Below are 27,435 nucleotides of genomic sequence, written 5' to 3' on the forward strand. Positions count from 1 at the left end.
TTGAGAGCCTTTGAGACATCCCAGCCTTTGAGTCATCCAGTGGAAGCTTCAGGCATCATGCAGCAAAGACAAGCCATCTCTTCTGTATGTAGGTCATTTCTCTTAGAGCAGCGGTTCTCAACCTGTGGGCTGCGACCCCTTTGGGGGTTGAATGACCCTTTCACAGGGGTCGCCTAAGACCACCCTGTATATCAGATATTTACATTACGATTCATAACAGTAGCAAAATTACAGTTATGAAGTAGCAATGAAAATAATTTTATGGTTGGGGTCACAACATGAGGAACTGTATTTAAAGGGCCAGAAGGTTGAGAACCACTGTCTTAGAGGCTCCACTATTTCTCTCTGACACTGTACTTTGCCCTCCCCATCCAAGTCCATCAGACATGTTTTCAAAGGTCTGAATCTCAAATGAGCAGTTTGAGCCTTTTTCCTTAAGTTTCTCTGGCCTTGCTTCCACAAATCAGGAGGTAAGCTTAGCTTATTAATTTCAGTCTTTGAATATTCCATGATGGTTAAGGAGTATGCAGTGGTGGAGAGTAATGGGTTGTGAGGAGAAAGGAAAGAACCTAATCCCAACACCTTTGTCTTATAGCTCTGACTTAGAGCTTTTTGTTCTACTTTAAAAATTATATGGGCACAGCTAAAACCTTCACAGTCAATACCATGATACCACTGAATCATTTTACTTCCACTGTCATCAGGTCAAAACCAAAAAGTAAAAAATACAGGGAGTTATCTATCTTGTACACTACTGTAATACAAACACTTGGAATAGTGCCTGGAACACAGTAAGCACTCAATAAATATCTATTGAATGGAAGAACAAATAAATAAATAAATAAATAAATAAATAAGATAAAATTTCCCCCCTCCACATAAGCACAATATGCTTAGAAAACTGTAGTATTCAATAGGTTGACATTGTACTATCAGCTGGGTTGTTATGTTCAAAGCTCCAGGGGTCAGATTCATGTGGGGCTTTCCATTTATATTTTGACTTGAGCTAAGACAAATGTTGTTGGTGGAAATTAGGCTCTTCCACAGGATTGCAAGGAAAGCATTCCAAGGATCTATGCACCAGAGATTGTGGTGTGGCAAAGTTTATTTGTGATGCAGGTTCTCTTCTTGGGTTTCCAATATCCCATCTCCCACCGTCCCACCATGGAAAAAATCCAAGCAAAAGCCAGAGGAACAAAGGTCAGAGGAGGTCATGACTATCTATATGAAAGGTGAGGGGGTCTAAGCCACATGACCTGTGATATGCTAGGGGAGGAAAGGTTACCCTGGGGGGTGAAATCCTTAAAAAAAAAAGAATAGGTTGAAATTGTACCTATTAAGTAATATGTTTCTAAACTTGCTTAAAGTAAGTATTAAACCTTAGAAGTGTGAATTCCTCAAGGGTAGACACCATGCCTTATTCCATTTTATATTCCAGCATCTGGTATTTTGCCTGGTACTTGCTAAGTGCTCAGCAAATGTTAAATATTTCAATATTAAAAACTAAATGAATGTCAAACACTGACAGAGATATTTCAAGTCATTTATTTCTCCTAGGCTTTGCCTAGTAGAAGGCAGTGGCAGATAAGTGCTGGCCAAGCACCTGATCCTGAGACAGATCAGACTTGGGTGCAAAGTGCAGAAGTCCTGAGGCTTCCCAGTCTTTGATAACAAGGAGACTCAAAATGATATTTGTAATTCTACGTATGACTTTAGTATGAATGCAAAAAAGGGTACAGACTTCCACTTTAGTGAATCAAAAGTACTTTTCTATAATTGTTCTACATGGGATTTTATTCCACAGCTAATTTTATACACGAACCATTTCATTCACTTGTACATTCACTTATTTATTCATCCCATATTAATGGGGGCCTATCTGTTGCTATTATTCTGCAAAGATTTGTTTAATCTGATCAATGGATAGTTAAGTGTTCAAAAGGTCCCCATTCCCTGGAAAAGGACCTGACTAGGCAACAAAAGATGTGAAATCACCATTTTGTAGAGACAGATGGAAATTGTAGACATAAGATCTCCATGGTTCAGAATTAACTAATCCAGTTTATTTCAAAATGTGATCTGCATTGGGTAAAATCACTTAACGGAAAACTATTAAATATAGAGATGTCTGGGATCCACTCCACACATACTAGGTCAGAATAACTTCCTGAGCAAGCTCTGGTGATTTAACTGTACTCAAGTTTGAGAACTATTGATCAAAGGTGTCTTATTAATAGGACCTACATGCAATTACTGAATATAATATGGCTTTCCTCACATCTCTACAAAAGTAAGATGTTACTTGGCTGGTTTTAAGACATTTAGAAATAGTGTAAATATGGCTCAAAATTGCCAGTTCCCCAGATCAAAATTTCACTTAATAAATGTAATCATCCTCTTCTTTACCTAAACCCAAATAAACCCCTGCATTTAAAAAAGAAAATAAAGTAAACCTATCCTTAAGAAACTCACAATTTAGAAGCAAACTACTACAAAATACTTGTTATTGAATCTTGGTATATCACATTCAAACCCTTCTCCATTTGAAACACAATAAACATTCGTCAACTCTGAGGGGGAGCTCTGGACCATGCAAACCCGGACTAACTGTTTTTCTACTCTGTTCCCACAGTGCTGCCATTCAGCTGGGCCCCATTGACCTTTTCCTTGCCTCATCCCCAAACTGATTCCTCTTCTTCCCAGGGGACTTTTACTCACTTTCTGAATTTTCCTAATCTGGTCAGAGAGTGTATCTAACAGGCGAGTTTTCAGGAAGTCCATCACCTTGACAACTCGGCCATCAATGTAGCAACTGGAATAAAAATAAAATAAGAATCAGATAAAATCTTGAGCAGAAGACTACATACACTTCTCTAGTCAGAGGTGTCTGTTGCCTGAAGAACCCGTCCAGGGTTCACTTGGGTTCTTATATCCTAAAAAAGTTTGATCCTGGGTACTTTTCAAATAAATAATACATTTTTTACTTTTTCTTCTTTTTAGACTGTATTAAATTCATTGGGGTGTCATTGGTTAATACAATTTTATAGGCTTTGAGTGTACAATTCTATAATATATCATCTGTATATTGCATTGTGTGTTTACCACCCAAAGTCTAGTCTCCTTTCATCTCCATTTGTGGGCTAATATTGTGATTTTTTTCAACCTTTGTCACAAGAAACTTCATTGCTTACTCTATAGAAATAGACAGGAATCCATAAAATAATGGAGAATGGAGAAATGGAGAAAAGGGTAATGGAGAAAAGGTTACATTCCCCCCACTAGGAAATGTAATTTAACACTCACTCCATATCACCCCTACCCATACCTTAAAGTAATAAAAGTATGTGAGGTTTGAAAGAATACTCAAACATTTTTATAGGTTTCCACACTTATAAATAAGAAAACAAACACCAACCACAATAATGGAATTTAGTGTAGTGAGTGTCTTCAAGGTTTCATCTCCAGTTCATCTCCCTGGGCAAAATTTCTTGTGGTCAACCTTCTCTTACTATCTTCAAAGTAAATGAATAGTGAATGAATGAATAAACAAACAAATAAATGAGTCAGATAGATTAAAGTTCAGGAGCCCTCTCTAAAATAGTGAGAAGGCACTCATGGGTGTGTCCAGGTTTTGTCAGGTAGCTTCAGTGAAACATCAAGTTGTGCTGATACTACACTGTGAACATTTGACTCCAACAGTTGCATCCAGCTTTGTGAGTACGCTCTGTGAATTCTTATTCAAAGTCAAAGCTGAGACTGGCCCAGGACTAAGTGACTTCCATTATCTCAAACCTCCCCACACCTCTCTTTGCAAAATTCCAAATTAAATCCATTTAAATCAATGCTTATGACTCTTGGGTGCCTTTTCCAACCCACTCAGGTCTTCTTGGCTGATGGCTAATGATAGGCTATTTCATTTTAAATGAGACATCAACCTATCAGTACATATTATTGAACTATGTGAAAATTCTTTTTTAATTATAAATTCCCATACCAATGTATGATGTAGTAGAATGGTTAATTCTTTCTTTAATTATAAAGCAGGTGCTCTGGTTGAAGTGAAGGTGGGAGATGAACTCCACCCATTCAGCCCCCCTCACTACCTCAGACATTTCCACAGAATCCAACATTGGTATGTTGGACAGAGTATGAGTTTGGGAGCCAGAGATATCCGAGTTCAGATTCCAAATCAGGTATTTCCTGTCTAAGTGATCTTGCACAAGGCAGTTGGCCTCTATCAGCCTTAGTTTTCTTATTCTTAAAAGAGAGGGAACACATCTACTTCTCAGTATTAACTGAAAATTAAGCACATAAACTTATAGTGTCTGCACACCGTAGGAACTCAACAACTCTTAGGTTTTTGTTTTTTTCTTCTTCTAATTTCTCTAATTTTCAGCTCGCAAAGATGGGGTCATAAATAATATGGGACTGATTAAATTAATATGAGTATAGAATTCTAAAAGTAGAATTGTATCATCGGGTACATGTTTTTGAAAATTTTTGTGGTTACTTATTTTAGGGAATAAAATAAAAACAATGACATGACCTTTCACCTCAAGTCCAATAAACATTTATAATATGCAACACAGAGTGCTAGGCATGTCCATTACCTCCTATAAGTACTTCACTATTACCATCCCTGATTTTTTAAAAAAGCTGTGATTACACAGCATATGACATGAAAGCCAGGCATATTAAAACATAGTGTTAAAATTAAAAATAATTCATGCAATTTTAATCTAACACATACTGTTAATAGATGTTGCTATTTTACATGATGACTAGGTATATGATAAAAATGCACTGTAATAAATGTTCTTTTATGTTTTAATCAAATATATTATAGTTTCCTCTTTTCTCTTTGTTAGCTCCAGTATCTATTTTAAACATCAAAGTTTATAAATGTTGCTGGCAACACATACAATTAAATACTTACTGAGATAAAAAAATGCCAGATGTACTTTTTCAATGTACACCCTCCTATCCCACACAACCCATGGTCCAGTCCAGGGTTGAGGGGCTCTTCACTCTTCCCCTCCTTCCTTTTGTTTCTTTTCTCAAGTACACAGAACTTGGAGTTAGAAAACCTTAGTTCAATCCCAGCTTATTACTTATATGATTATTGTGTTTCCCCTTCTTTAAAATTGTTTTAACAAGAAACTATAGTATTTTTACAGGGCTACTGTATCCATCAAATCAGAAATCAAAATGCTGGGCACAGAATCTAGCACATAAAAGGAACTCAATATGCAAATCTAGCCTCCATGTTACTTAAGAGCCAAGGTGGCAGTAAGCTAGACTGTAACACCATGGGATGGGGTGAGCAGGGGAGCATCTGTCTGGGGAAGGAGAGCATGTTCATTCACTGTAGGATTTGGAATGGGGGAAGTATGAAAACTATGGAGCTTGAAAAGACCCTTATGGTCATGTGGTCTGAAGTGTGTTAGCTTGCTACATCATCGCTGAAAAGTGATTATGTAGGACAGGGAACCCACTTTCATATACTATGAGTACTGTTCCACCATACTACAGCTTGAATCCATGAAAGGCTCTTCTAACATGGGTCTAAAATATGCTTCCTGTTATTGTTCACTCAATAGCTATTTTCTTAGACCCAAGAAATAGTCCAATTCCTCCTTCATTTAACATGTAGGGGGAGAATGCCCATAAAAACTTTGACTTAAACTTTTTAGAGCCTGTTGTTGGCCCCACATTTAACCTAACAAGCTGGATTCAATCATTCTGGGTTGATCTTAGGCTTTTCTGGGGCTGTGAATTATATTGGAGCAGGGGAGAGCTCCAAGCAGGAAATGCATGTGACAAGGTTATCTTATCTCAACAGTGCAGATAAGAAGGGATTTGGGTCTAAGTAAGGGAGTTCACGGAAAGATGTAAAAGTGAGAGCCTGTAAAGGAAGAACTAATAAAATAAAACTTCTGTGGAGTGTAAGAAAAAGAGGAAGGGAGCCAGTGATGACCACGAGCTTATGAGAGAGAATATTTTGGAGAATACTGCTGTCAAGGACATGAAGGCCAGCTAGACTAGGTTTTAGGTTTGTCAAAGGAGATGAAAAATGCTGTTTGAACTATCAAGGATGCAGAGAATGTCAAAGAGGGAATATGCAACAGGTAGTTGGGGAAATAAAGAGGAGGTACAGAGAAGAGTTATGACAGGTGATGATGACCTGGGTGTCTTTTTCAGTTTATAAGTAATAAATGGAGCCATGGATGTACATGAACTCTTCAAGAGAATAAAATAAGTTAACAGAGACGTAAGTCACCCTCTAAAATGCTTCTCAAATATGACCCTGGACATTGCCTCTACCTTTGACCCCGCTAAGAATCCCTTCCATCCCCAACCTGACCAACATGGTGTCTTTTTAATAACCTCAGTCTGAATCAAATTCACATTTGGATGTCAGAGGAAGCCCCATAGTATGCTGAGAAGTTTCAGCAAACTTTCATTTGCAACCTTAAACCCACATTTATAATGTACTGTGGAAACAGAAACTTTGGTCCCCCAGAATTTAATATCACTTTTAAGAGGGGATAATTTAACCATATGTATGAATCTGATAAATACCTAAGCCCTTTTTTGGGAACACTTGAACATTTAGCTTGTTGTACTTAACCCCTTAGAAACTGCTAACAAAGCTTTCAATGTCAATAATCATTGGTTATTTAAAAATCCCTGCCTGTTACAGAGCTTTGGTTCACTGATAGTGGCTGCCTGTAGTAATGGGCCCAGGCTATCATTTATATTTGGATATGAAGGAGGTGGGATAACCTGTGGTAACAATTTGGTAGAGTTAATTATTAAAAATGATGAAGATGGTGATTTCTCAATGAGACTAGGTAAAAGCAGAACTGAATTCCAACTGACTATCCAGTGACCTGGGGGCAACTCTCTCTGTTTTCTCTGCTTTTCTCACTATGATGATTAATATAACTCTTAGCTACCAATCAGTCTCTCTACAAGAGTTAATTAATTTAGTAATGGCTACAAAGGTATCAGAAGACTAAATAAATCAGAGAGGAAAGGAAGAATGGAGGGAAGGAAAGAAGGGAGATAGAAAGGAAATCCATCAAGTAGAGGTACTTTGACATCTTCTACATAAACCCTGGCACAATGGTTGGTTCTAGAAATACTAAACCTGATACTTTTAGGCAAGTCATACCCCTCCTACAAGACATCTTGAAATTTCAGCATCTCTTAGGTTCCCTCCACAGTGACTGAGCTGTTCAACTAAAGTTGAAGCCAAGGGAGACTGTATGGAAACAACCTCTCTGTGAAGTATTCCAAATTCAATGAGGTTGAAACCTTTCTGTGTGGACAAATAGTCTGTCTCACTCAATACCAGCAACCATCACCCCTTCTTCTGCTGGCCTGTAATTAGCAGTTCACATCAAGCACACATCTGGGGAGGTAGCAAAGATGGCAGAATATACAAAGTAAATGGAACCACTTACCAACTCTCTTGCCCTCAGTTTTAAATTTTATTTCCAGTTTAATACCTTTCATCTTAAGTTTGCCCTGTATTTGTTTATTGCAAAAGAAATAAGGTTCATTATAGACAAGTTCAAAAATATACACAAACAACATTAAAATATAATGAAAAATCACTGATAAGCCCAACACCTAGAGAGATCCATCGTTAATATTTTGCTGTATACCTTTTCATAGCTTTTCATAGTGAACACATAAAATTTCCCATAATTAGTTATTTAAAAAAACTTATTCCAGATGCTATTCTATGAGCATATAAACTTAAAACTGTCCCCAACTAGACTCCCAAGCCCATCTCATTGGGATACTGACAGAAACGTTAGAGACTCCCAGCATCAAATCATCTTCCTCTTCCTCCAATTCCATTCTGTTCATTTAGGGAGCCTCTGCCAGAGGCAGGTCTCATCTCCTTTCTGTCTTTGCTAGCCAGGTTTTAACCCTGGTTCCCCTTCCCCCTTCTCCAGGACCCTAGATTCAGCCTTCAGCATTGTACTACAATTAGCCACTTATATCATTAGCCTCTTAAAAATTTAATGAGGAGAGTTCCTTGGCTCCAGTAGCAGCTGGTTTTGTTTACCTGGCTCTTTACTTTAAAAAGAAAAACCTTTGCCCCTTCCTATCTGACCCCTTCTTTTATTTCAGGTAATTGCATTAGTGCTGGCTTCTCAATGCTCAGGAATTTCCGGACCTATTTTGCCGCCTGCTGCTTTTCGGGAGGGGGGGGCAGTCTGCTCCGAATTCTAACACCCAGCCTGCTGACTGGGCAGGTAATTCCATAAAACTGGGGCCTTCCCCAATGAAGGGGGGAAAGCTTGGATAATCATTAGAACCCTGTTGACCTATAAAACCTATTCTGACACTTGAAGCCAAACACTGGAGAGGCTGACTTGCATCTCTCTAAAGCTTTATAAATTGTATTTGCCCCTCCTCCAAAGGCCCTCACTCTGGTTTCCTGCTGGGTACATTCTTCACACTTGCCATTAGGTTTTCTTTCTGAGGCTCCATTATCCTTGATCTTCTTTGCAATGGGTCAACCCTCCTCTCTTGTGTTCAGAACTACTGTGGGCAAGTAAAACATATAAAATGAACACTGTTACAAAAAAAAAAGATCATACAGAATATAGATGTTTCTTTGACTTTCTTAAACCAGTTCCTGTAAAATCCATACAGCTGATTAAAGGGCTGTGGTTCAAGAATTTCTAAGAGTTGGTACTCTGAAAGATGTTATCATTGAAAAACGGTGCAAGTAAAGGTCAGTGTTGTGGGCAATCTCACAGGCACATAATGGGTGCTCGAAAAAGACATTAAATGAGGCCCTGGCCAGGTAGCTAGCTCAGTTGGTTAGAGCATTGTCCTGATACACCATTGCTATGGGCTCAATCCTCAGTCAGGACACATACAAGAATCAACCAATGAATGCATAACTAAGTGGAACAACAAATTGATGTTTCTCTCTCAAATCAATAAGTTAAAAAAAAACACATTTAATGAAATCATGACTGCTTGTATAATCCAACCCATAATGAGCCAAAAGATTGGTCTTGAAGCTTAAGGGCTGTTCTAAGGGCCCCATTTTCTTGATCTTTCCTCTCTCCTAATGCCTTACAAACTTTTGGTCCTGAATCCAGGTCGTTCTTCCTCATGAGCCCTGTCAGTGTATGTGGAGACACTGTCTTTTGGCAGAGGCTCAAAGGGCTGGCCCTTCCTTGACCCTTGCAGTGCTGAGGAGAGCTCTACAGGAAGCACAGAAGGGTGGGGGTGGAAAAGTCATCTGCAGCTCCAGCCACCGGAGTGGGCGCTGAGGGGGGCACCTCAGCGTAGTACCAGGTGATGGTACCTTAAGTGTGGGCAGGAGTGGATCCATGTATTTTGGGGCTGAAACTTAAATAAATTGTGGGACCCTCTAAGAAAAAGGAATCAAAAGTACAAAACACAAAATTAGGTACAAAAGTAAATATTAATTTAGAATGATAAAGTAAATCACAACAAACTCCCAGAAACTTAAGGAATCAAGTCTCTCCAGTCCCCCCCCCTCCCCCCCGTCCCTCACACACACACCTTTTTTTAAAAAAATATATAGTTTTTATTGATTTTAGAGAGGAACGGAGAGGGAGAGAGAGAAACATCAATGATCAAACATTAATCTGTTGCCTCTTGCACACCCCCACATTCGCCACACACACACCTTTTTTTGTTTCTGAGAGCTCTTCTGGCAATTTACCAGAAATGCTTACAGAACAAGGCTTCCTGATACAAGCAGCCCCTTACCACCTAGCTAAAGTATCCAGGTTCCAAAATGAGGCAAATGTCCAAAAAATAAATCTACCCCTGTTAGTAATCTCAAGGGATACTTTCTGGTCTTATGATTCTCAGAAAAGGGCCAAAATATGAGTAAATACAGTCATCCTCCACATAATGACATTTTAGTCAATGATATACATATACGATAGTAGTCACATAAGATTACTAACGAGCTGAAAAATTCCTATCATTTAGTGACATCGTAGCAAGTTGTAACATTATAGCACTTTATGGCACCTCACCTGTTTGTGGTGATGCTGGTATAAACAAACCTATTGCTCTCAATCTTCTAAAAGTATAGCACATTATATACAGTATATAATACTTAATGATAATAAATGACTATGTTACTGATCTATGCATAATTCCAGCATCTGTGTCATATCTGACTATAGTTCTGATGCTTGGTTTGTTAGTTAAAACTGTGTTTTTCCTTGCCTTTTAGTATACCTTGTCATTTTTTGTTGAAAGCCAACATGCTGAACTGGATAATAGAAACTAAGATAAATAGACGTTTCTGTGAGGATTTGGGCTGAGTTGGGTTATGTTTGTTGTACGTTTGTTGCAGCTATACGTACCAGAGGCTTCAAACTCCTCTAATGTACTTGTTTGTGAGTTATCTTTTGACTTTAGGCTTCCCTAGTTACTCCTCCTCAGGGAGAGACTGTGTCTTGCAGCTCTTTCAGCTATAATTCAGTTATTATATTAGCACCCTGTGGTATGTGGTTGGGTATAGAAGAAGGAAAGTGTTCCTTAACTTTATGATTCAATCTCAGTCCGTCCGGGGCTATCTCTGGGCTATAAATGTCACTCCCTCCTCCCCAGTGGTATAGCTATTTCCCCTTAGGTGAGACAGGAAGGCTAGAGGGATTCCAGTGAGAAAAATGCCTTCCCCCAAAGGGATAAGGCTCTGGTTATAACGTTTCCCTTTGAGAGTTGGTCTTTGTTATAGAGAATGCTCTGGTTTTCTACTCACAATGATAAATCTTACTCTCCCCTGGTCAGAGCTACTAGGGGATTTTTCTTGGATTCCACAAAAGTAGGGGGTAAAGGGCTAAGACTGAAGCCTCCAGCGGTTCCTTACTCTCAAGCTAGTCCACACTAAGTCCCTAGCAATTCATCAGAATTACCACTTATGTGTTCCTACCAGATTATGGCTTCAGTATTTTCTGTTTCAAATAAGCAAATTTTGGTAATGTCTCTGGATTCATCTGTCTTTCCAGATTTCAGAGTGTCGGTTTGCCCTGCAATCATAATTCCCTGATACATCCAAGAAAAGTTGTTCATTTTCAACCTTTTTATTTTGTTCTTGTTGAATGAATAAGAGTAACAACTTCTAAGCTCTTTATATGTTGGGGCTAAAATCAGAAGTCCACTAAAAGAATTTTTATCATGCATACCATCATTGATCTTTTGCATTAAGGGTTGTGTTGAGAAATAGCCCTATCTCCACTGTGCATTGTCAATTAGTGTATTAATGTGATCGATTAGTAATGTCTGCCAGGGTAATGAGAGTAAGAAATGAAGGCACATCTGCCACATATTTGTCATTTTTGATGGAGATGATTTTTAAGGTCCTTTCCAAATCTAAGGCTCAAGGTCTCCTCTTTGACACACAGTCAAATGATACCATTACGTGTCCCCTCAACACATATGAGAATCTTATATTTCAGTTGGTATTAATGAAATTGCATTTTCATATGATATTGTCCAACAAATGCACACAGGAATATATACTAAGAGAAAAGCAAAACAAAATGACTTGCCCAAAGGTTTCATGTAAGTTTCCTATTTGAGTTTGATTTTCTACACTGTCATTTATATGAGATTGAGAAATTACTTCATTTTACACTTCCCCAGTCCCTATGTCATGCCTTTTCCTTAATGCAGATTTTGCATCCATGTATTATGGTGAAAGAATAGGATAAGTAAAAACTGTCTATATTATACACACATATGTGTGTGTAAAACAACATCCATGCCATCATATGGTAGATTTTCTAGAAGACCTACCAGAAAAATTTATCTCAAGGCTTATTATCAGAAAAATGATGTTTCTCATAAAAATTAGTTTTGTTTTTTACTTGTGGACACTAGATTTTGTTTTCAGCTTTGCTTTTGCTACTTAGAAACAAAATCAAATTTGTAGCCCATTTCTAACAAGAGAATAAAATAAACTGATAAACACTTTAGAGTGCTAATCTTCCACACTGCTTTATTGTTCTTCTAAGTCTATTTTCCATTTACTCTTTCTTCCTCATTTATTTTTGATCATTTTGCTATTTTACAGAAAAGTGGCCTGAAGGAAGGTTCAGAGAAACTGTGAAAAGAAAAAAGACATTCAATAATTCACAAACTATATATTTAGCCCTCTATGTATAGGGTGTGCCAAAAATGTATATACACACTTTGAATAATTATAAAGGCAGTATTTATTAAAATAATTTCATTTTCAAAATTGAGCTATCCGCTGTTAAAGTGTGTATACATTTTTTTTGGGGGGGGGTGGGTATCCTGTACACAAAGCAAAGCAAGGCCCTATTAGTCTTATTTCCTGCCTTATTTTCATTTCTCCAAAATCAATCTTTTATCTTATTAAATATTTGGGAAAGCCTCAGGAAGTCCTATTCTCTTATCAAGTTTAAAAATTCTCTTTTTTTTTGTAAGATCAAATGTTTTATTTGATACAATATAGTTTGAGGTTAAATCATGAATCTATTAACCTTTAGTTTGTCATAAATGGATTTCCCCTTCTAAAAATTTTTAGACATTTTATGTTTTCCTGGGGCCAAAATTGGTCCTCCTAACTGGCACTAGGAATTGGTAAGGACTGAATTCATATAATCAGAGCTACCTGATATTTCCAGAACATATTTCCTCAAAGATCACAGAAGTAGTACAAATAAATTTAAAGAATCTTTCTGAATGAGAACAGAGCAATTTTGCTTTCGTCTTTCACTACAGGACATTTAGTCAGAGAGAGAGAGAGAGAGAGTGTGTGTGTGTGTGTGTGTGTGTGTGTGTGTAGTGTTGGGTGTGAGGGGGAGGTAAAGAAGTAGAGGGGGCCTAGGGGTTATGGGGAGATTGACAGACCTGCACTAAGGTAAAGGCCTATTGCCTTGCCCAGGGTTCTGCAAAGGTTTAGGCCTGAGTGGATGGGGGGAAGGGAGGCTATGTGGTCTCTGTTGAGCCTTCTTAACTCTGCTGTTGTAATATAAAAACAGCCATAGACAATCTCTAGATATAAAAGGCTACTATGCTAAGTGTCCAACTGTCTGACCGGTCGCTATGGTGCACACTGACCACCAGGGGGCAGACGCTCAACGCAGGAGCTGCCATGACATGCACTGGCTGGCACCATGGACCTGGCGCTGACAAACCAACATTCGGCTTCCCCCAAGTGGGACACAGGCCCCGCCACCACCCTGGAGCAAGACCCCACCAAATTGCAGCCAATGCTGACAAGACGCATGGCACAAAATGCGGCCCACAGCCCAGCCCAGCCCGGAAATGGTCGCTGTGGGCTCCTGGTAATGACGTCACATAGCAATGCCCAGCTTTCTCTCCCTAGCAACTAGCCTCCTTGGAGTTTCTTCAGCTCAGGAACACAGGTGGAAACATTTTACACATTAACCAAATGTCTGTGAAGCGTTTTCCAGTGCCTCATCTCATTTAATCCTCAAAGAAGTCCTGGAGTAGGTAGATATGAGACTCGGTAGAATCCTATTTTCTTTTCATTAGCCAGAAAATGGAGATTTAGAAAGTTTAGAAACTTGACCCAACTGAAAAGAAGAAATGGTGGAACCTGAAAATGACTTCAGGTTTTCTCACTACGCAGAATATAGTCAAACACCGCTACAGTTAAATATTTTACCCTTTGTTCTCCTTGTGTGATCTACAATAATAATCTGCTTCATGCTGATATTTACTGCTGTGTTGCTGATAATTACCTGAAAGAGAAGTTGGGGTGCTTCACTGGGCTGGAAAAAGTTTAGCTAAATCAGAAAGCAGGTCTAATTAAGCAAGTTTATTCTATATATAAAAGGCTAAGTTGACGTGCGCATGCACGATACATATAAAGCTCTCGTCGGTACCAATAGCACACGTGTGTATTGATCTGTCATTGTCAATCTTGAATTTGGTTGACACTTCTATTATAGAGAAAGGGCAAATAGGGATATTAAAATATTTTTCTAATTCACTTCCTTTCAATGTGTATGAATTCATGCACTGGTATATTGATAAGCACAGTTATGTTCCAATAAATCTTTATTTATGGACACTAAAATTTGCATTTCATAGAATTTTCACATTATAAAGTACCATTCTTTTTACTTTTTTCAACCATTTACAAACACAAATAACATTCTGTAAGGTTTGCTGGCTACACAAAAACACATGATGGGCTGGATTTGGCCTGTGGGCCATACATTGCTAGTACCTGCCACACTAAACAATTAAAATTCTCTACAGCTAGAAAAATAAAAGCTATCCTCGGAATTAAGTATCATCTGCAAGATTTCCCACAGGTGATATACAACCACCACTGGTAGGGTTAATATATCTATCTCTGGTATTTATCTATAAGGATTTCACACCTTACCATACAAAGCACCATTAGAAAGCACATAATATGTAGGTTCCCTGGCCCTGGGTAGAGTCCTTGAATCTACATATTTTTAAAAATATTTTTATTGATTTCAGAGAGAAAGGGAGAGGGAGAGGGAGAGGGAGAATCATTGATTGGCTGCCTCCTGCATACCCCACACTGGGGATCGAGCCCACAACCCGGGCATGAGCCCTGACTGGAAATCGAACTGTGACCTCCAGGTTCATAGGACAGCACTCAACCACTGAGCCACACCAGCTGGGCCCTTGAATCTACATTTTTAATCAGTATCTCAGGTAATATGATTTGTGAGTAAAGTAGATCCAAACTTTGAGAATCATTGAATTATTATACATTATTAGATCCTTGGCTTACACAAAACAAACTAAAACCCACGAGGTCCTTAGTGACAAAGAGCAAGTGCTCAAAATGAGTTCAACAGAAAAGAAGGTGCTAAATGTACACTTGCTCTTCCAACATTGGTTTCCAACAGTTATATAAACCTCCAGATCCCTCTATTTCACTCTTCCTAGCTAAATAGCTTCCTTCTCTGCTAACTCCTAATCTACTGTCCACGCAATGATTTATAGTGTAATATAGAGTCATGAATCCAGAAACAATACAGGGTCATATCACCCATTCTAATCTAAACTGACTTCATGAAAAAGGAATTTGGACTTAAGTAAACACACATGACTGAGTGGATGCTAGGAATCCCCCATCCAATCTTAAATATGTAGAAATGCTGCACAGATAAAAGAAAGAATATTAGGTAAACTTGAAATGAAGGAAAAGCTCCAAATAGTAGAAATAAATAGGGACTCAAAATCAGAATGGTAAGTGAATAGAATCAAGAGAACCTGAATTAAGCAAAGACCTTAAGGGTGGGAACTGCAAGCAACAACTTATATCACAAATCTCAGAGGGCTGCTCCATACATGGAAGAGGGCATTTTGTGAAGCACATCTTTGTGTCTTGTCCTTAAGATACAATTCCTTGTCTTTTCTTACTTACTAGCAGGAATATTATATATATTCTGGATGTGAACCTTTTATTGCACTTTAGCCCCTTGGCTGCTTTTTTCTGCTTAGTTTCTAGAGGTCTCACCACTTGCACATGAAGCTGAGGTGTTGGCCAATGACTTGTGGGAAAGTTGTATTCATACTTTTGGACTCCTTCTCTGCTTGCTTTTCTCTAGGATTTTACCCTTTATACTAGCCACTTTGGCAACCCCAAATTCTGACTCTGTCACCCTAGTCCAATAAGAATGCTATTTCTGCTTAAACTCTTCCCTACACTATAGTCTAGAAAATGTCCTTAGGAAAAAAAAAATCTAGGGATGATGTTAATATGTGATTCACTTCCTAAATTTCCCTTCTTTCAAGGATCTTAGCTCCTCAAGTCACCCTTTGTTGGTTAAACCCCAGTGCCTTAGAAAGGTTACCTTATTATTTGATCAGCTTTTAAAGTTGTTTTTGGTAGGAGGGTCAATCCAATAAAACTTCTCCATTATGTCAAGATCAGAAACTCTCTACAAACAAGTTTAACAAATAATATCTATATTGAATACACTGCTGCATAGACAAAGAAGGAAAACTACTTAAATCATTTTATAATGATAGTAGAACCCTGATTCTAAAGGCAGTATAGTACAAGAAAACAAAATTATAGAATTATCTCACCTATAAATATGGAAACAAAAATCTTAAAATAAAATGTTACCAAATATCACCCAGTAATGTATTAAAAATATTCCAGTCTAGATAGAATTCAGTCATAAATGGAAGGATTGTTCAATATTAAAAACTCTGTCTGTGTAATATACTATCTTAGTATTAAAGGAGAAAAACCACATGATCATTTCAATAGATACAGAAGAAAGGTTGGGTAAAATCTGATACTTTCCATTACTTAAAAAAATAATAAAACAACTCTTTAACAAACCACAAAGATAAGATCTTCTTAACCTGATAAGGGCTTATCTACCAATAACTCAGAGAAAACATCATACCTTATGGTGAAAATTAAGTCATTCCCATTCAAGTCAAGAACAGACAAGGATGACTTCCATCACCCTTAGCATTTAGCACTGTACTGAAGATCCTAACTAGTTCAAAAATAAAAACATTTTATTTTTTTTTATTTTAAATATATTTTATTGATTTTTTACAGAGGAAGGCAGAGGGATAGAGAGTTAGAAACATCGATGAGAGAGATGTTTGATCAGCCGCCTCTTGCTCACCTCCCACTGGGGATGTGCCCGCAACCAAGGTACATGCCCTTGGCCGGAATCGAATCTGGGACCCTTCAGTCTGCAGGCTGACGCTCTATCCACTGAGCCAAACCGGTTAGGGCAAAAATAAAAAATTTTTAAAGACACATAACTATTAGAAAGAAAGAAACTAATTTATCATTTTTTTGCAAGCAATATAATGATCTATAGAAAAACTAAAGAAACTATAGAATAATTTTGGAACTGGTGAGAAGATGTATCACGGTAATTACTTAAAAGATAAATATATAAAATCTATAGTGTTCCCAAATACTAAAAACACCTAGTTAGAAACTGTATTAAACATATGACATTTAGCAAACCTATAAAATTCTTGGGAATAAATCTATCCAAATGTGCAGGTACTATATGAAGAAAATTATAAAATCAGATTTCTAACTCACATCCATAAACAAAAATATATTCCAGATGGGATTAGACTTGAGTATTTTAAAAACACTTTAAAAATTTAAGAAAAAAGGAGAAATGTTTTTCATTATACTAAATAGCAGAAAAATAAATGAAATAAATTTATATGTAACAATATATATATTAGTATGTAGATCTTAGAAACATGTTGAGTAAAGAAAGCAATTTGTAGAATATGAATGTTATAACTCCATATAATTTTATATAATTTTCAATATGTAATTTATGTAAATTTTTAAAGCATACAAAGCAATACAATAGCTAGTTTATAGATTCTCATGGCTTTAGTAAAAATATAAAAATAAACATGGACTGGAAGTATGCAATGTAAAATTATGTAAGTGGTTATCTCTGAAAAATAATGGGGCTAGGTGGAAGGACAGGTGGACTTCAATTTTATATCAAAGATGTTTTGTTTTACATAAAATATCATAAGCAAAACTTAAAACATTAATACTTATTAATTATGAGTTGGATGCATTAATGTTTTCTGCTGCCATATCTGACCTCTTAAGTAACGGGTCCTATGGATGGTGCTTTTCAAATCACCCTTTCACCTCAGAAAAAGAGTAAAGATTCTCCTCTAAACAAATTTACTAGCAAAAAACTTTAAAAGATAAAACAAACAAAACTCAGGCTTAAATGAAACTGAAATTTTAGAGGGAAATGGGTCTGGCTCTAGAGGTGAAAAGGAGAACTGACAATAGGTGCCAAGAGTGTTAGCATTTTCCTCCCTGGGAGCTAGGTGTGGCTGACTTCATTGAGTACTTGTGAAGCATTAATGGGATAAGAACAGGAAAGTTATGAATCTTTATTCAATTAAAATTTGGTTGCAGCATCATTAAAACTAAGCTGTTCCACCTGCTACTAATTTCATTCTTGGCTACTAGGCTGGTTATTTATTTGTCTGAATGACGAGAGGAAATGCTGCTGGTAGGGCAGATCAAACTGAAGTGCACATGAGGGGGAAGTGGTCATGTGTTAATGAACAAGAGGGCTGATCCTGGAGTGGTTCTCACTGCAAATTTATTGTCTAAATTTGATGACAGTTTGAATGCAGAATTGCACAAATGCCTGGGGTTTCTGTTTTCCTTTATCCAGTTGTGCTGGGTAGTTTGCTTACTTCAGAAGTAGTCCTAAGGACCTTCTCATTTATAGACTTGGAACCTGAGACCCAAAGAGGTGAAATCATTGATCCAAGGTCATGCAACTCATTCCTGGACTCTTTCCAATGTCTCTGAAAATAATTCTATGTTCTACTTCTAAAATTATTTCACTCCAAATAAAAAAGGCAGCTTTTAAAAGACATTCTTCACTCACCATAACTGCTCTTGGCCACAGGAAAGGCCTGGGCAAAGGGCTGCCAAGTGAGCCCATTTGAACATAGGAGGTAATTCCTGGCCGTATCCCTGGACGTCAGCTTCCCCATAATGCCCCTTACACACTCAGGGTGAAGTTCTAGAGCTTGAAGAAGATATGGCGACTTTCTGCTTCCTTTATGAGGGAATGATGGTGCAACCACCAGGAACAATGCTGCTTCATTGTCATATTTAGTGGATGCACCTGGAGCAATTTACTTTCCAACAACAAATCCCTCTCTCCCACATATATAGAACCCACTGCATTTGCCAAGCACATTTTCATCTATAATCTCATGTGAGCCTCAAAACCTCCCTGATACAAGTAAATTATTCCAATTTTCTAGAGGAGAGAAGTGAAATGCAAGGAGGGAGTATGCTAAATTGGCACCACAGGCCAGGGCTCATCTCAGGATATCCATTTTGAATCTGGGCTGCTAGCCATCCTTTGGCCCCTCCTGCCCTGACACAGCTTTCCTCCCAGGTATTAAGCTTGGCAGACACAGAACAACCATAACTGGTGCCCCCCCCTTGGAATCACAAGCCTATATTAGGGCTGAGAAGTAGGAGAGGCAGGAGGAGAAGAAGAGCATGATTATCTCTTTTAAAGGATGCATAAGGGAAGTCACTGGAAGGACATGGGACAAAACTTGGACCAATAAAACATTTCACAGGATTCTGGTCTAGGAGAACAACATATAGTCTAGTGTTTTCCAACTCACTGATTCATTAGAATTACCTTATATAACTTTTTATTTCTTTAAATTTTGTTTTTGAATAGGTAATAGACTCACAAGGTTCAGGAATCAAAAGAAACAAATGGTATCTGATGGAAAGTCTTCCTCTAACCTCTGTGTCATAGTGACTCTATTCTACTCCTTGGAGGCAAAAAAAGGTATCAATGACTTTAAGCACATATAAGCAAAGCATATATTCCCCCTCAACACATATTTTTACATAAAAAGGAACATACTATACACATTGTTCTTGACTTTCTTTTTTCACCTAAATAATATATTTTGGAGATTATATCATACTAGAGGCCCGGTGCACGACATCCCCCAAGGGGTCCTTAGTGCTGCCACAGAGGTGGGAGAGGCTCCCGCTACTGCTGCTGTGCTTGCCAGCCGTGAGCCTGGCTTCTGGCTGAGTGGTGCTCCCCCTATGGGAGCACACTGACCACCGAGGGCAGCTTCTGCATTGAGTGTCTGCCTCCTGGTGGTCAGTGTGTGTCATAGTGACTGGTCGTTCCTCTGGTCAATTTGCATATTAGCCTTTTATTATATAGGATTATATAGGATTAGTACATGAAGAGCTTTGTCTTTTCTTTTTAAACTGCATAGTATTTTTTGTGCATATACCATGAATTTTATTTAACCAACTCCCTCTTAATAAACTATTAGGTTGTTTTAAATCTTTTGCTATTACAAAGCTGCATTAAATAACTTGGTACAATGGATATGTAAGAAAACTGAGTTTTATTTTAAATTCTAATGTAATGAATGTAGCCATGTACCCTTGGGCAAGTCAGTTATAATTTTGACCTTTTAGAAATGGAAAGAATCTTAATGACCTTTTGGTCTAGCATAGCGATTTTTAACCAGTTGCCACAAGAGGCACACTGGTGTGTGGAAAGAATTTTTAAAACATGTAATACCTGACAATTTAGTCAGGGGCACTGACTTTTCCCCACTTAGATTGTCAAATTAAAAAATGACAACAGCCAACACAACAATAGCTGTCTGCTATAAATGAATCAAAGGTATACCTATTTTTTTTATCAGATCAGCAAAATATATATTTTTTTGGTGTGCCACTGAATTTTAGTCATTAGTTTATGTGTGCCATGAGATGAAAAAGGTTGAAAATCGCTGGTCCAGGATTACCCAAAGTCATGTGCATGGAACACTAGTCCCAAAGGGTGCACACCCAGGAAACTGATAGTACATCTAAGACTTTGAGAAAACCAGAGTGAACAAACATTAATTAATCAAGGGTTTCACAAATTTATTTAATAATGGAGTCATTTTAAAAGTGTTTTTTTTTTATTGATTTTAGAGAGAAAGGAAGGGAAAGGATTAGAGAGATAGAAACATCAGTGAGAGAGAAACATCCATCAGCTGCCTTCTGCATGCCCTTTATCAGGGGTCGAGCCCACAACTTGGGCATGTTCCCTGACCAGGAATCAAACAGGTAACCTCCTGGTTCACGGGTTGATGTTCAACCACTGAGCCACACTAGCCGGGCTAATAATGGGCTCATATTTTCAGAGACTGTGATGGTTAATTTTTTGGAGAGTACTTTTAGATGAGATAAACATTTAAATCTGTGAACTCTGAGTAAGCAGACTGCCCTCCATAATGTGGGTGGGCCTCAACCAATCAGTTGAAAGCATGAATAAAACAAAAAGACTGGCCTTCCTGAGTGAAACAGGGCAGGAGGCAGTCCAGCAGATGCCTTTGGACTTCATCTGCACCATTGACTCTCCTGGGTCTTGAGCCTGCTGGATCACACGGCAGATTTGGACATTCCAGTCTCCATAACCACATGAACCAATTCCTTACAATATATCTATTTTCTGTACATATACAGTTCCTATTGGTTCTGTTTCTCTGGGGAACCCTGATTATTATAAGAACCAACTGTTCACATGCTATAGAATTAATGTTCCTTAGAACACTTAAAATTTAAAGAGGAAGTGAAATTTAATATGGGTCACAAAAACAAATAGGTTCAGCGGCAGAGGTGTGAGTGTTAGACATTTCAAGAATCATGAAAACATAAGGCATGTTGCAGGTATAATGGAAACCAGTCTGATTAGGCCTTCTAGTCTTTACCAATATTTCTCTTGTCCTCTCACTCAACAATTCATTATTGAGTACCTATTATGTACCAGGTATCATTTTAGTTACTGGGAATACAGCAGTGAATAAGACTGACAATGCATATGGACCTTATATTCTAAAAGGGGGAGAAAAAATAAAAGTAAACTAATAAATGTGTCAGATTGGGGAAAATGCTATGAAGAAAAAAATAAAGCAAGATGAAGGAGTTACAGGCTGAGGGAAATCACTCTTTTACAAAAGGTGACCGTGAAATATCACTTTGATTAGGTGACATTAGAGCAGAGTCCTAAAAGAAATGAGAGTCATGCAGATTTCTGGAGGAAGAATATTCTAGGCAAAGGGAAAAGCAAATGCAAGGGTCATGTCCAAGAAACAGCAAATAGGCTAGGAGTAGAGTTGGACAGGAGGTACCAGGGTGGTAGCAGGAGATAAATTCAGAGTTAATTTAAGGCCTCATAGGTCACTTTAAGGGCTTAGGTTCTTATTTTAAATCAGATAAAGAGATATTGAAGGATTTTGAGCATAGGAATGATAGGATCAGTCTAGTTGTTTATTAAAAATAGGCTGTAGGAGGGAGCAAGGAGATCAGTTAGGAGGACATTGCTAAAGTCTGGGGAAGAAATGAAAATTGTTTTGAATTTTGATGGCAGTAGTGGAAATGGTTAGAAGTATTTGGAATCTGGATATATTTTGAAGGTAAAACTAACAGGATTTGCTGATGGTTTGCCTGATAGTATTGTAGGACAGAGTTCTGCACAAAAAAAAAAAAAAAATCCTGGGTTCCAGTCTCTTTTGCTACTATTTAATTATGTGACTTTGAGCAAGCCATGTAACCCCCTTTGGGTCTTATTTACCCACCTATAAAATGGGGTCATTAACTTCTTGCTTGGAGATAGCAAGTCAAATGGCCTCATGAAGTGCCTTCGCTTGACCTATGCCTCAAAAATAGCACCCATAATCTACTGTCTTGTATTCCTCACTGTAGTTTTATGTAAAGAACTTTATCTTCTCTGCTACATTGTAAATTCCTTGGATGCTGGAACCTTGTCTATTAGGGTTATTATCCCTACACTAGAGGCCCGGTGCACAAAAATTCATGTACTCTGGGGGAGGGGGGGGGTCCCTCAGCCTGGCCTGCACTCTCTCACAGTCAAGGAGCCCTCGAGGGTTGTCAGACTGATGGTGGGGAGCGGGCCTAAGCCGCAGGCTGGCCTCCCTCTGCAGGAGGCGACCAGTGGGCTGATCTGGGACGGCCGGCCAGCAAGCTGCCGGCCCCGCCCCCCGACCACACCTCCACTGTTGCCAGTCGCCACTGCCCCCCCGACTGCTGTCCCCTCCCTCTGCCCACTGGCATCAGCCTTGGCCGGCCTGGCACCACCTGCTCACCGGCCCTCCCCACCCCTGCCAACCAGTCATTCAGTTGATTTGCATATTAGGCTTTTATTATATAGGATATTATCCAGTGTTTTGTCAATTGACTGAAAATAAACAATCTTTAAATAAAAACCCCTAGGTGAATTATAATGTTGTATTCAATTTGCTAATGGATTTTGCAAATATTTTTAAAATACTTTTTTTTTATTGATTTCAGAGAGGAAGGGAGGGAGAGAGAGAGAAATAGAAACATCAACATGAGAGATAATCATTGATCGGCTGTCCCCTACATGCCCCACACTGGGGGTGGAGGATTGAGCCCACAACCTGGGCATATGCTCGGACAAGGAATCGAACCATGACCTCCTGGTTCATAGGCTGACACTCAACCACTGAGCCATGCCGACTGGGTGGGATTTTGCAATTCTTCATCCCCTGCTACTACTTTTACTTTTCTTGTAATTCTTTAAATTTATTGCTTAAGAACCCCAGTTTCAAAGAGCAAGAAAGGGAAGGGAAAGAGGAAGGAAATTCCAATTAAATAGATACTATGCTGATGTAAGGAGGCTAGTTAAGAAAGAAGTTGAAAGTTTGACATGGGAGCTCAACTTTAAAGAAGAGGCAAGATTTTTCAAGTCAGAGAAGGGAAAGAAATGCATTCCAGGGAGAAGAAATAGCACTAGCCTGAAAGTGCATGCTGTAGAAAAATAAATTGCCATTGAATGAATCACTATTTTTAAACAGGAAGACTGATATAATCAGATGCATGTTTTAGAAAAATAACTGGTAATAGTGATGAGAAGGGACTGGGAAGTGCGATAAGAAGCATGGAAACCTCAGTTAGCTGATTATTGACATTCTAGGAGAGAATAAGTAGGTCAAATACACAATGGTCTTTATTATAATCAACAGGAACTTAATTGAATAGAATTTAAATAATTAAATGCTAGTAACAACTATATTTTCTTTAAAAATATTAGCATGCAGGGGTATTCAATAAATATTTATAGCTTCAATAATGTGTATGACTTGAGCAGAGAGCAAAAAAGGCAAGCAACAGCTACCATGTGACTTGAGGATTCCCAGGAGGCAGCAAGTGATTATAATCTGAGTAAATGGAGGTAGAGATAGCACCGAGAGTAGAGAGCGATGAGATGGGTATAGAATTAAGATGATTTTCCTCTGGGTCTGCTAAACTCACACATGGTGTAGCTCTTGAAAAGCTGAAGTTGAACACAAAAGCAAGTGAGCAGAAAGCAATTGTTAATTGAATAGATTCCAGAAAATGATGCTGTGCTTGAATAATCAGCAGCTTTTTGCAATCTGTTCACTAGATATCTGATATATAAGGTGTAGATTATTTTTTGTTTGTTAAAATTTTTAGTACAAATGTAGTAAAAATGCTTGTCCTTACAGATGTTGCCAAAAGTGCTGGGAAGAATATGCCAGTTGACAATATTCCATGAATTTATGAAGGAGGAATTCGTAAAAACTGTATGTATCATGGAATGATACAAACATTTCACTTTTTTCTCTTACACAAAAGCTCTGGCAAATATCACTCTAAGAAAAATAAAATATGATAAAATAAAGTGTCTTCAGATAGTCATATGTGTCTTTCTGTGTGTCATCTCCATTTATCTCTACAGTGATTTAATGAACACCAATCATATATAAAACTTTGAGGGCAGTAATGGAGGGAAGCCTACGAAGACTTCCTTCTCCTTTACCCACAACCTCTGTCTCTTGTTACACAAGAATAATTTAATTTACATTAACATTTTGGGCTCTTTATATAATCTACTTCAAAGGCATTTTAAAGGAGGACTTGGGGGCATAGGAGTTAGTGTGTTATGAGGGCAGGAGGAAGCAATGTTCAAACCTAATTCTTAACATAGGGACTTAGGATTCCTTATGAGGTCCATGGATGGGCTCTAGTGGACCCATGAAAACCTTGAACTCTTATGTAAAAGTGTGTGTGTGTGTGTGTGTGTGTGTATTCTGCATATACACATGCATTTTCCTAAGAAAATCAATCATTTTCATCTGAATTGTAAAAGAATTAATGACCTTAAAAAGTGCCTTAAACCCAAAGAACTTGCAGTGAAAGTTTGGCTCCTGTGGTAAGTAGTTAAGGATCTGGGAAATCTCTTTGGACCTGGAGGTCTTTCATGGATTTTGAGTCCCACCAGCCCATAGTCTGCCTACTCACTAGGCTGGTTTTCTTAAGCACTGAAAGATTGGTACTGCTGGTTATGCTACCACTTTTTTCCAGTCTGGAACAAAAGCTTTCTGCTCTCCTTATGGCAAAACTCAGCTCTTCATGAAATAAAAATGTCTCCTATGCCACAGGGAAATCATCATTCCTTCACTCAAGGCATACCAAGTATCCAAAAAGGAAGGGTATTTTCCAACTCGCTCTTTGCCCACCTCCCAGTCTATTAGGCTAACACCAAATTTACAAATCTACTCACACAGAAGAGGACATGCAAATGTTAAGGGGCTCATAATGTTCAACCACATTTTTCATGTGATGCACATTAAAGCATCTTATGTAAAAGTTGAACAAGCATTGAAAAAACTCTACTAATTACACACAACATAAACAAATCTTTTAAAATTATAGAAAATTTGAATTCCTTGACTTCTATAGGCCAAGTGTAGAATTTAAGTGTTTGTGGATGGTGGTTCTTTTGTTACCCTTAGCTTTGTATCCTTTTATTTATATGAAATGAAGTGGGAAGAGAGAAAAAAAGGGAGGGGAGGATGGCAGGAATCAGCTACCCACCTCCACACCAAATACCAGCAAAAACCACAGTTACACTGCCATCTAACAATAATATACTCTGTTTAAGAAACTTCCCGATCCCAGAAACAGCCATGTAACTCTAGACAATAATGACATTACATCCTGCACATGCTCAAAACCATCCTCCATAGCTTCTAACAACATACTTTTTTTTGTTTTTGCTTTCTTGAACTCGCTGAGATTTTGTTCCTTTGAAAGGAGCCTAACTATGACTTTCAGAAAAGGTGATAGTGGTGGTAATCATGGTGGTTATAGATGTGGTAATATACTTTTATCATGACCTCCAGTTTCCACTGCCATACATTTGGGAACTGGGATAGGAGTGCTTGACCATTTCTTATCAGAGAGAAGAAAGCAGTCACTTCTCTTAAGGAGAACAAATGTCTGCCAGGGTAAATGATTTACTCAGAGCATTCAGTCTTTTCTCCTGTGACAGAAGCTGGGCTCAATCTCAATTTGTCATCAAAAGACAAGCCATTTCTAAACTTCTCTTTTTTTTCTTTATTGGTTAAGGTATTACATATGTGTCCTTATCGCCCCATGGCCTCCGCCCCACCCATTTCTAATCTTCTTAGGAGAAAATATTTAGCTGCTACTGAAATCACACAAGTGTACTCAATTTTACTTTGCAAACCTACAAATGGTGAGTGTCTCTTGCTTAATTTTTCCAAGAAAAAATATTAATACTAAATAATAAAAACAACAACTTTTGCACTGAGATCACTTTGAAAAGTGTTGCTCACAAAGGCCACCTGAGGTGATAATGTGGAATATATTACCAGAGACTGAAAATTGGAAATGACTTTGAATATCTGTATGATTTTCCCAGATGCTATCAAGTATGGTTTACCTCTGGGAATCAGAGTTCCGATGGTGGTAAATATAATGATGGGTCTATAAGATCCTGGGATCCAGTCACCTATGAGGTTCCATGTTCTGTAATCCTAGAATTCAAACTCTTAAATGAATATAGTCAACATTCCATGAAATCTGAGAAACACAATCAAACAGAGTACTCACGGCACAAAGCAAGCCTGAAAGTCAAACATCCACATTGAGATAATACAGCTCTCCAAGGGATCAAATGACACCAGAGACAAATGGATCAAGTTGTTTTGCAACTGATCCAAAGTGTGGTCCAGCTGTTCGCAGTCTGTTTTCCTAACATCAGAGGCGATTCACTTAAGACAAACCATAAAAATACCTCCTTACTCATAAAAATAGATATTCCCTGACTAGTAGGCCAGACTGTTCATCTCCTCAGGCCATCGTCTGTTGTTACCCATTCCCTCCCCTGTTCTTCTCATCAAAGTAGGATTTGGGGAGAATCCTGCCAACAACTACACTTGGATTCCCTAATCCAATGGAAAGGCAGGTTATCTCGGAAGAACAGGGGAGCATCTGACTCATCCACCCTGAGACACACACAGATTCCAGGGTCATCTGCTAGGCCGCTTCTTTGGACCAAGTGTTTACACTCAGTCTATCTCAGTGATGGCAAACCTATGACACGCGTGTCAGAGGTGACACGTGAACTCATTTTTTTGGTTGATTTTTCTTTGTTAAATGGCATTTAAGTATATAAAATAAATATCAAAAATATAAATCTTTGTTTTACTATGGTTGCAAATATCAAAAAATTTCTATATGTGACACGGCATCAGAGTTAAGTTAGGGTTTTTCAAAATGCTGACACGCCGAGCTCAAAAGGTTCGCCATCACTGGTCTATCTGGTCAAACGCTTTCAAAGTACATTCAAGTGGAAGCTGAGCTATTTCTCTTTTTTTCCTCTATAAAATAGATTATGAAATATGTCTACTAAAAGAACTGTGAGGGAAATAGTGTCGTGGAAAGAGTATGCATTCATCTCTGTGAACAGACCTCAGTTCAATCTGGAATCACCATTCATTATACAAATTACCTGCTCTCTC

The 27,435-nt window shown here is 38.2% G+C and overlaps 1 protein-coding gene across 1 annotated transcript in view; it reads right to left on the minus strand.

Moving 5' to 3' along the window:
* The window catches only part of HPSE2 (heparanase 2 (inactive)), a 529,690-nt gene that overhangs the window by 135,051 nt on the left and 367,204 nt on the right, over positions 1-27,435 (minus strand). Inside the window, exon 7 of the mRNA XM_081104611.1 lies at positions 2,719-2,812. Coding sequence (XP_080960737.1) covers positions 2,719-2,812 — 94 coding nt within the window. The remainder of the gene's footprint in view (positions 1-2,718; positions 2,813-27,435) is intronic.

Source organism: Myotis nattereri (genome assembly GCF_964212035.1).
Source record: "Myotis nattereri genome assembly, chromosome: 13".
NCBI classification, from domain to species: domain Eukaryota; kingdom Metazoa; phylum Chordata; class Mammalia; order Chiroptera; family Vespertilionidae; genus Myotis; species Myotis nattereri.